The sequence below is a fragment of the Zingiber officinale genome, chromosome 1A, assembly GCF_018446385.1.
Source record: "Zingiber officinale cultivar Zhangliang chromosome 1A, Zo_v1.1, whole genome shotgun sequence".
NCBI lineage: Eukaryota > Viridiplantae > Streptophyta > Magnoliopsida > Zingiberales > Zingiberaceae > Zingiber > Zingiber officinale.
The window spans coordinates 145678274-145688942 of record NC_055987.1 but is presented as its reverse complement, the minus strand read 5'-3'; the positions used below and the strand labels follow the sequence as shown (position 1 = coordinate 145688942).

Sequence of the window (10669 nt, the reverse complement as noted above, 5' to 3'; positions counted from 1 at the left end):
AACTCATTCGCCTGACCGGGACAAAGAAGTACCGATCAGATATCACCACAGCTCAGCCAGGCACCGAGCTTCCGACGCTCAAAACAAAACATACGTTAAGCGGCCAGCTCGCCCGGACTCACATGGAATCTCAGAACCGGCGAAAAGGGATCACAGCACGGTAACGGGACTCGGATAGTGGAGTGATTGGCCGAGCGACCACTCCGTTTGGCCAAAGGGCTAGGCCACCCGAACGGCTAGGGGTTGGCCGAGCGGCTGTCCCGTTCAGCCCACTAATAGACAAAAGGAGGATCAGTTGATATCATCATAAGAATTTGTGCCATCGACAGACGGCATGGTTGATGGCATGGACGGGTAGAGGATCGTATGGCAGAAGCTTCAATTGTCATGTCGGAAATATGCTCGGGTCATTGAGGTATGGTGTCAGGGACACTTTCCTGATATGTTTTTCAGGGTAAGCTTTGAGAAGCGTGTGCACCTTGAGGAGCGTGCACGTGAACCTTCGGAGCCCTATATAAAGGGCTCCAAGCTTCAACGAAGGTATGCATACTTTACTGTAGTTACTGTTACCCTGTTTCTCTGCTTCCTCTCTTATACATCTCCGGACGGAGGGCCATCGCCGGGGAACCCCTCCCTGGCTCGGCACTGACGCTACTGTGGTTGCAGGTCTCTCTAACTCGGAGTTCGCTAACAGTCAACAGGAGTGCCACATCCCCCAGCATCCATAGCCTCGACCCTCGGACAAGATCAAATTTGGTGTCGTCTGTGGAAACGCACATGCATCCGAGCCGAGAAGATGGAAGAAGCTGGACGACTTCACACCGTGACGCTCACTCAAGAAGAGCTCGATATGCTCGTGCAAGCTCGAATGACCAAAATAGTCGAGCAGCAACAGCAAAAGGCGCTAGCCGACCGACTGCCCAACAAGTGGCATCAGCATCGGGGGGTCGAGCGATGCAAGAGGACCAACCAGAACAACTCTCCATTTGGAGACAAAACAGAGGGTCGACCGGCACCCATGGAGAGGCACCGCCCACCCCGATACCATTCCTCCGGGCTTTGTTCCAGACACCCTCGGAAATCGCGTAGGCGAAATAAGAGCGAAGATCCTCTTCAGATGAAGCGCCCGTTTGGGATGTCTAAAAGGGCAAGGCACCTCGAGGCGACGCCCCCCCCCCCTAGTGGATCAAGCGCCAGTTCTTCGAAGCGATACTGCAGGACCCTCTGCCAAGACACTATGCTCCACTGGCTATTGGAGAGTACAATGGGTCGAGCGATCCAAATAACCATTTGGGTACATTCGACAACGCGGCCACACTTCACCAATACGCAGATGGGGTGAAGTGTCGAGTCTTTCTTACCACGCTCTCCGGCTTAGCACAAAGATGGTTCAGGAGATTGTCGGACGGATCGATACAAAGCTTCAAGGATTTCCGAATGACCTTCCTACATCATTTTACAAGAAGCAGGCGCTACCAGAAGACGAGCGTCAGCTTGTTTTCTTTGAAGCAAGGGTCGAGAGAAACCCTTCGAACGTACATACAATGCTTCAACCAGGTAGCAATGGATATCCTCTCGGTCTCGTCCGAGACCATGATGAATGCTTTCACACAGGGACTCGTCGAAGGGGATTTCTTCCGATCGCTCATCAGGAAGCTGCCCCACGATTACGATCACATGCTCAAGAAGGCTAATGAGTATATAAACATGGAGGAGGCCCATGCCGCAAGAAGAAAGGAGGCACCAGCCGAACCCGCGGTGCCGACCGAACAGCGACCGCCAAACAACCACCAACCGCCGAAGGGACCGAGAGCTAAAGGCCGACTGCACCAAGAAACGAGGGTGCATGTCGTGTAGACTGTGGCTTCCGACCGGTCGAAGGCACTGAACGACAAGGTATGGACACCTATGTTCTGTTCCTTCCACACGTCGGCATCGCACAACACACACGATTATCGTGGTCTGACACCAATCGCCAGACTGGCCCCAAGGGGCTACCGTCGATGATCTCCTTCTCCCAATCGGCGACATGGGCATCAATTCACAAGGAGGCGGGAAGATGTGAGAAGATCACCCGAGCGACAGCAACATCATCAGCGAAGGGGAAGCATTGACCCTTCCCGAGCCGCGTACGAGCGTAGCAGGTCATCCTCTCGGGAGGAGGAAAACAAAAGTAATGTTGCTCGAGGAGAAATAAACATCATCGCCGGTGGACCGACTAGCGGTGATTCTGACCGAGCCCCGAAGTCATACGATCGGCGGTTGGAAATTCACGTCATGGGTTGTAGCTAAGAGAAGGCGAACGGGCCCGAAATTAGCTTCGGACCCCGGGACCTCGAGGGCGTGGAAGTCCCTCACGATGACGCTCTCATCATCAGAGTGTTAATCGCCAACTATACTATCCACCGAGTTTTTATTGACACAGGAAGCTCGGTGAATATAATCTTCAAGAAGGCTTTCGATCAACTCTAGATCGATCGAGGCGAGCTACTGCCAATGGCGACCCCATTATATGGGTTCACTGGCAACGAGGTGCAGCCGATCGGCCAAGCTAAGTAGGTCATATCACTGGGGGAAGAGCCGCTCAGGAGGACCAGAGCCACGACCTTCATTTTGGTAGACGCCCCCTTGGCCTACAATGTCATCCTGGGCCGACCGACCCTAAATGAGTTCTGCGCAGTAGTTTCAACCTACTGTCAAAAGATTAAGTTCTCGGTGGATGACCGAGTCGGAGAAGTCAGGGGTGACCAACTGGCTGCTCGGAGATGCTATGTCGAGATGGTCAAGACTGAGGCTAGGTCCGCTCGAAAAACCCCGCGGCTAGAGGTTAGTGCCATTATGGAAAAGCCTCCTATCTTAGTCTATGAAGAAAAGGAGAAAGTTCAAATCCATCCTCACCGAGCGAAAAGCAACAACTTTCATAGCATTCGATTTGGAGGTTAAACAGAAGGCGGAGCTGATCGCCTGCCTCCAGCAAAACCACGACATGTTCACATGGTTGACGCATGAACTTCACGGAATTTCCCCGAGCATCGCACAACACGAACTTCACGTCTGACCGGACACTCGACCAGTGAAACAAAGGAAGAGAGATTTCAACGCCGAACAAAATCTGATCATCCGGGCAGAAATAGAGAAACTGTTGGAGGCCAGTCATATACAGGAAGTGCAGTTTATGAGCTGGCTCACAAACGTGGTGCTAGTCTCCAAGTCGGGCAACAAGTGGCGAGTCTGCATCAACTTTTGGGACCTCAACAAGGCATGCCCAAAGGACTTCTACCCTGTGCCTCGGATCGATCATATGGTAGACTCCATGGTCGGGTGTGAATTGATATGCATGTTGGACGCGTATCAAGGGTACCACCAAGTGTCGCTCGCCAAGGAAGATCAAGAAAATGTCAGCTTTATTATGGTTGATGACACGTATTGTTATAATGTCATATCGTTCAGATTGAAGAATGCTGGAGCCACCTATCAAAGGATGATAAACAAAGTATTCTGACGGTAGATCGGCCGCAATATGGAGGTATACGTCGACGATATATTGATTAAATCTCTCCGAGCAGCTGACCTATGTGCAAATATCAAGGAGACCTGCCAGACACTCAGGACGTACGGGATCAAACTGAATCCTAACAAGTATCTGTTCGACGCCAAGAGCGGGCGATTCTTGGGCTACATCGTCACCGAGCGAGGCATCGAGACAAATCCCAGCAAAGTAAAAGTACTGCAAGATATGCCGCCACCCAGAAATTTGAAGGAAGCTCAGCGTCTCACCAGTCGGATAACAGCACTGTCTCGATTCATCTCTAAATCATCCAACTAAAGCTTACCATTCTTCAAGATATTACGCCGAGCCACCAAGTTTCAATGGGATCAGGAGTGTGACCGAGCGTTTGAAGAGCTTAAGGAATACCTTAACTCATTGTCTGTACTAACTAAGCCAATTGTCGGCAAGCCACTCCAAATTTATCTGTCCTCGATCGAGTGCACGATCGGCTCGGCTCTGGTTCGGTAGAACAACGAGGAACAACCAGTATATTTTCTGAGTCATATATTGAAAGATGTTGAGTTTCGCTACACCGGTCTCGAGAAGTTGGCTTATGCATTGGTACTGGCCGCTCAGAGGCTTTGCCCGTACTTTCCCACTCTCTCCATCGTCGTAATGACCAACAACCCCTTAGGTAGAGTCCTCCTTAACCCAGAGGTGTCCGATTTGCTTATCAAATGGATGACAAAACTCAGCGAGTTCGACATCTAATATCAGCCCGAACGGCCATCAAAGCGCAATCCTTGGCGGATTTCGTTACTAAGGTGCAAAATCCTGAGACGGAAGTCGTTTGGAGGATATATGTGGATGGCTCATCCACTCGACAGGGTAGCGGGGTAGGCATATTGCTCATCTCGCCCCACGAAGAGCGGATACAGTTGTCTGTACTGCTGGATTACAAAGCCACGAATAATGAAGCTGAGTACGAGGCGCACATAGCCGACCTGTAGGCTGCCCGGCACGTTGGGGCAATCAAGGTCCTCATCCATTCGGACTCTCAATTGGCCGCTCAGCAACTGATCGGGACATTCAAGATTAATAGTGTGTGACTCAAGATCTATGCTGAAGCTTTTGAAAAACTAAAGGCCAACTTTCAGGAGGTCATCATACATAAGATCCCTTGATCAGAAAACCAAGCTGCGAGCGAGCTGGTCAAACTAGCCAGTTCTTTATCATCGATTGTCATAGCACAGCCGATCAAGCAGGTATCTTTAGTGGCTCATGTTGATCAGATGGAGGGACTCTCCTTTCCAAATGATTGGAGAACGGCTCTAGTGGAATTCTTGCGGTCAGGAGTTGCACCGTCCGATCCAGAGGCTCACATATTAAGGAGGAGAGCCAGTCGATTCACCTTGATCAGGGATCAGCTCTACAAGAAGGCCTTCTCTAGGCCTCTACTTAAATGTGTCGGATCGAAGGACGTCGATTACATACTGCGAGAGGTACATCAAGGGTCCTGCCGGGGGCATCCGGGCGAACGTTCATTAGCAAGGAAGATCCTGTTGGCCGGATATTTCTGGCCGACCCTCCAGGAGGATGTCGCCCGTACGGTGGCCACCTATCTATCCTGCTAGAAGTATCATAGCCTCTCGCACCGGTCGGCCGAGGAAATGAAGGTGTCCACTGTCTCTTGCCCGTTCGACCACTGGAGCATGGATATTGTCGGGGCATTCCCCATGGCAACAGGTCAGCGGAAGTTCTTGCTCGTTATAGTGGATTATTTCTCCAAATGGGTAGAGGTCGAGCCGCTGGCAAGAATAACTGAGCAGATGGTCACGAAATTCATATGGCAGCACATCATCTGCCGGTTCAGCATCCCCCGTCGGCTCGTCTCGGATAGTGGAAGGTAGTTTACCGGTCAGAGACTCAAAGAATGGTGCGGAGGATATGACATTCAACAAGCCTTCACATTAGTGACTTATCCTCATAGCAACAGGCAAACAGAAGTCGCCAACCGTGAAATTCTTAGAGTCCTACACGCCCGACTCGACCACATTGGAGGAAGTTGGGTAGATGAACTCTCCAGCGTGCTATGGGTCGCACGATGCCCAAGGAGGGAATCGCGGCAACTCCTTTCCACCTAATGTATGGCGGTGAAGCAGTAGTCCCCGTCGAAGTCGGAGTTGAGTCTGATCGGCTACAGCACTATGATGAAGATAACGCCGAGCGGAGGTTGCTGGAGCTGGACTTGGCAGATGAATCGCGCGCTAGAGCCGCCATCCGGTTAATGGCCTATCGCCAAAGGATGAAGCAGAACTACAATCGGAGGGTGATTCCAAGGTCGTTCCAAGTAGGTGATCTTGTATGGAAGAAGGTAAAGTCAGTCGGCGACATCACCAAGCTAGAAACCCCATGGGTTGGACCCTTCAAGGTCGTGGAGAAGCTCCGATCAGGCGCCTATTACTTGGAGGATGAGGGCGGTCGACGACTGGAGCGACTGCGGAGTGCAAACCATCTTCAGCCTTACCGAGTTAGGTGAGAGGTGCTCCAATGTAATAATCGATGTATCTTTATATCCTGGTTCTCTCAGTACGCAGGGCGGAAATAAAAAACTCAAATTCCGAGCTCTGTGCAGAACGGCCTAACAAACCGTCGAGCAGCGACGTTAAACGTGGGATCATCGTCGAACGGTGACGTTAAACCCCTATCTCCATCGACGGTCAAGCGGCGACCTTAAACCCAAGACTTCGTTAAATCGTCGAGCGACAACGTTAAACCCCTGTCTCCATCGATGGTCGAGCGGCGACCTTAAACCCAAGACTTCGTCAAATCGTCGAGCGGCGACGTTAAACCCCTGTCTCCATCGACGGTCGAGCGGCGACCTTAAACCCAAGTCATCGTCAAATCGTCGAGTGGCGACGTTAAACCCCTATCTCCATCGACGGTCGAGCGGCGACCTTAAACCCAAGTCATCGTCAAATCGTCGAGTGGCGACATTAAACCCTTGTCTCCATTAATGGTCGAGCGGCGACCTTAAACCCAAGACTTCGTCAAATCGTCAAGCGGCGACATTAAACCCCTGTCTCAATCGACAGTCGAGCGACGACCTTAAAACCAAGAGGAGATAAATTGTAGATAGACAATGACTATAGCCGAACGGGAAGACATACAAACAAACGACATTTTTAAGAGAAAGTCCGTCGAGCAGAAAGATGACTTCATTCAATCAAAAGGAAAGACCGTCGATCGGCGGAAGTACAAGGAGACTTAAAAAAGACTTCTACAAGACAGACACTTGGCCTCACTCTATGTAATCATAAACATCGTCAGGCATCGAATCATTCAGTTTGCTATGACTGACGATGTTGTCCATCGTCTCGGGAGGAAGGTGGTCGTCCGCCTTAAGCTGCTGGAGTGTCCTGTCGATCGCCAGCTCAAAGACGCGGGCAATCCGTTGGGCCACCTTATCGGTAAACTTGTCCGAGCGAAGGTACGCTTGCTTCATCGTCTCGAACCTAGTCAGCTTGGCTTCCTTATAGGTCACCAAAGCCGAGCGGGAGGCCTCCAGAGCGTCCTCAGCCTCCTTAAGTTGCCCTTTCAGAGTAGCTTCTCCAGTCGGGCGGTAGTTCCACTCGGTAATCAGATAATCCTCAGCTTCTTTGAGCTTCTGAGATAGCTGCCGAGCCTCCTGGTTCTTCAGCTCCAGATCGGAGATAGCTCGTCTCTTCCTTGTCGTGCCAACTCGAGCTTTTTCTCATGAGTCTTCACCTGAGACTCGAGCTGACCCAGCCGGATTGCCTGGTCGGCGGATTTCTTCTACTCGGCCCCAAGAAGCTTCCGGGCCTTCTCCAAATTGGTCTTTAACTCGGCGACCGATGGCCCCTGGGAGGAAGAAGCGTCGCTCAAGATTTTGAGCTTCTTCAGCTCGTCCTCTACAAGAGCAAGTCGTTGGCACATGGGAACGCTTTCCACCCAGTACTGTAGATAAACAGGTAGAGGTTAAGTACCGATCGGAGGTAAATTATGAATTGATTAAATAAGTACCCCAGTGGGCATCTGTAGGTGACTGTTCCCAAGTGCTCCCGGCGACATCATCGCCGCTCGGGCCCTCGCTTCCTCCCAAATACCGACAAGTGGCCCGCGATTAGAATCTTATGTTCGGGGATGGTCGGACGGGCGCACTGCTCAAGGTAGTTTTCTGTTGGGAGGTTGAGGGATGCTATCACTGATCGCCGACTGCTCGGGTCAAACAAGGAGGAGGCCACCGGACCAGAAGGAGTGGCAGCAAATGTAGGATCGATCCTGGACAGCAGTGGTCTCCGTTGGGTTCGGGTCGACGGTAAAGAGGCGACCGACTGGGCAACAAGGGCCTCCGGTGGCAGCTCGGACAATGACGAGGTCCGGTCAGATGAAGTGACCTCCGTCGTGGCCAGAAGGGTTGCAGGAGAAGAGGTGTCGACCCGCTCGGCAACCCCCACAGCCGAGGTGGCGGAGCGGGGTGGATTGTCCGTACGGCGCCTCTTGCGGCTCAGGAGGGGCACTCCATCGGAAGATTCAGAGCCTCCAGTCCAATCGGCAAGCTGTATTTCGGGGGTTGGGAGCGGATCACCAGCCACTTCAAGGCTGGCCGTCTGGTCGACGGCACCCTCGCCCACGGCGGGCATCTCCCCGCTCCCAGCAGTCGTGCCCTCCTGGGAGCCAACCAGCGTTAAACCAAGGCCCGCCAACTCCTTTGCTATGACGCCTCGATCTCAGCATCCTTCAACTTGCTGTAGTCGGCTACCCGTGCTCGCATTATGATGTGAGCTGCAAAAGGAAAAAAGGAAATCAGTTAGACTCAAAGGAAAGAACCAAGGAGTTTCTTACCTAAGCCGCACGGGAGTCTGAAGCGGATCGGACTTAGGCTGAAGATATACATGACGCCTTCCAACAGCAGCTTATGGATGTCAAACTTCTGGCCGACCAGCATTGTCGCTGCGTGAAGATAGTCCAGCTGGCTCTTGTATTTCTTCAGATTGGGCTGAGGAGGCAAGCTGACCTGCCATCGCGTCCGGCAGCAAGGCTACTCAAGGAGACGCAAAAAGAAAAAATACTCCTTCCAATGCTTGTTGGAAGAAGGCATTTTGTCAAAAAAGACTAGCCCAACCCGTGATTGAAAAAGGAAAGTCCCCAGCTCGGATTGCTTGGGGTAGTAGAAATAATGGAAGATGTGCGGGGTTAGGGGAATGTCGTGCAACCGAAACAGCACAACAATGCCACACAACAAACGAAAGGAATTGGGTACGAGCTGTGGAAGAGAGACGCGGAAATAGTTACAAACTTCAATAATGAACAGATGGATCAGGAATCGAAGGTCGGCCATAAATTGGTCTCGGAAAAGATAAATCGTGCTAGTCGACGAATTATTTGGCCGATCGGACGAATGGGCCAAGATTAGATCATGGTCAGAGGGGATCTCAAAGATATTCCTAAGGTTCTCGGCATCGCCCGCATCAAATTTGGTCTCCATGGTACTGTACCAGAGACCGGGAGCGAGGTCAAACGGATGAGAAGAGCTAGCCATGGTCGGAAAACAAGAACAGGATTTCGATAAAAGGACAGAAAGCGCGATGAACACAAGAAAGAAGTGAAGATCTGAAAGAACTATGAGAAGACCGAAGAAAGCTTACAGAGAGCGAGAAAGGTTGTCGCGGGCGAAGAAGGGAAGTCAGAAAGTCGCCGGAGCAACTAATCGCAAATCGCCAAAGCAACTAGTCATGAATCACCGGAACACTGAGTAGAAAGCAATGGTAAGAAAGAAGGTGGCGCTGCAACGTTATAAGCCCTCGGTTCGGTCGAGCAGTGTCGTCAGATCTAGGGCGTGAAATCCAAGACACAGATCCAGCCGTAGAATTCAAATCGTCGGGTGTCGCATCAGAGCCTGTCGCTTCGGGCAGCCGGTGACTGCGGTCACGACACGTGACATTCCCTCACTGGTTCACATTTAATGGGCGTGTGCTTGGCCTTAACGGGGTGATATGCACGAATTCCGAAGAGATTTTGGTGACATCAGCATTGACTGCACGTGTCCGAGGACATTAAAGGAGAAAGCACAAGTGCCAATGCTTGGAGCGCCGATCGGCTACAGGGGTCGGTCTCAGGGCCAACTGACACTCTTTGACGAATCGATCGGAGTTCTACCAATATGATGGTCGATTAGCCAACCGGTCCCCATGCTTCTCTTTGTCCAGTCAGTCGGGCTTACAGTTGACGGTTCCTTTGGAGGTCGACAAGAGGGGAGGGGTGAATTGCCCTGCACAAAAAAAATACAACCCTTCTTGGACTTCTTAAAGAAACACTTGCATAAATTATAAAAGCAATAAATTAAAAAGAAGAGGCACAGGAGTTTATTTGGTTACAACCAGGGAGGTTGTTAATCCAAAGAGAATGAAGCGCAATAGATATCTCCTTTCAGGCGGAGAAGCCTCTTACAATATTCAAGCACAGAAAAATAGGAAGCTAAACTAACAATGAAAGCATACAAGTGTTGTAATTAAAATTGCTTGTCTTATCGAGCTTCTTAGATCAAGGCAATATTTATAGCCTTGGTCGCGGCGCCTGGAAGGGTTCCAGGCGTCTGGGAGGAGATAAAACTTTATCCCTTCTCGCATAGATCGTGTTTGACCGTGATCTGGATAACATCCAGGTTTGGGCGCCCGGAATGGTTCCGAGCGCCCCGGACTGGTCTGAGCACCCCCAGACTGGTTCTGGGCGCCCCGGACGGGTCCGGGTGCCCGGACCAAGAAAGTCAACAGTGTTGACTTTTCAGTCCGAGCCCTCTGCTCCGGTTCAGCTCGCCTCGGTCTAGGTCTTCCGCTCCGACTTCACTTGCTTGGGTGATCTCGGCCTTCCGGAATAGGGCTCACTCGAACCATAAGTTCCGGCCTTCTCCTCGAGCAGCCTTCCTCCCCGGTTTCTCGTCCCTTGAATGTCGCGTACGTTCTTCTCATCCACCAGTGTACTCTTCCGCGTCACCTCGTCCCTCACACGCACCGAACCCGTCGGCTCTCTCCCCGTGTCGTCCTTCTCGTTAGCCGCTTCTTTCGCTCGACTTCCTGTACTCTTAAACTCCTGCACACTTAGACACAAGGGTTAAACCAAACAGGACTTAACTTAACTTATTTGATCACATCAAAATAA

General features: G+C 51.4%; 1 protein-coding gene across 1 annotated transcript; it reads left to right on the top strand.

Moving 5' to 3' along the window:
• The first annotated feature begins 5594 nt into the window (after positions 1-5594).
• LOC122004577 lies at positions 5595-6029 on the top strand. Its single transcript, XM_042559442.1, has one exon. It carries the CDS (start codon positions 5595-5597, stop codon positions 6027-6029), a length of 435 nt encoding a protein of 144 aa, XP_042415376.1.
• The last annotated feature ends 4640 nt before the right edge of the window (positions 6030-10669 follow it).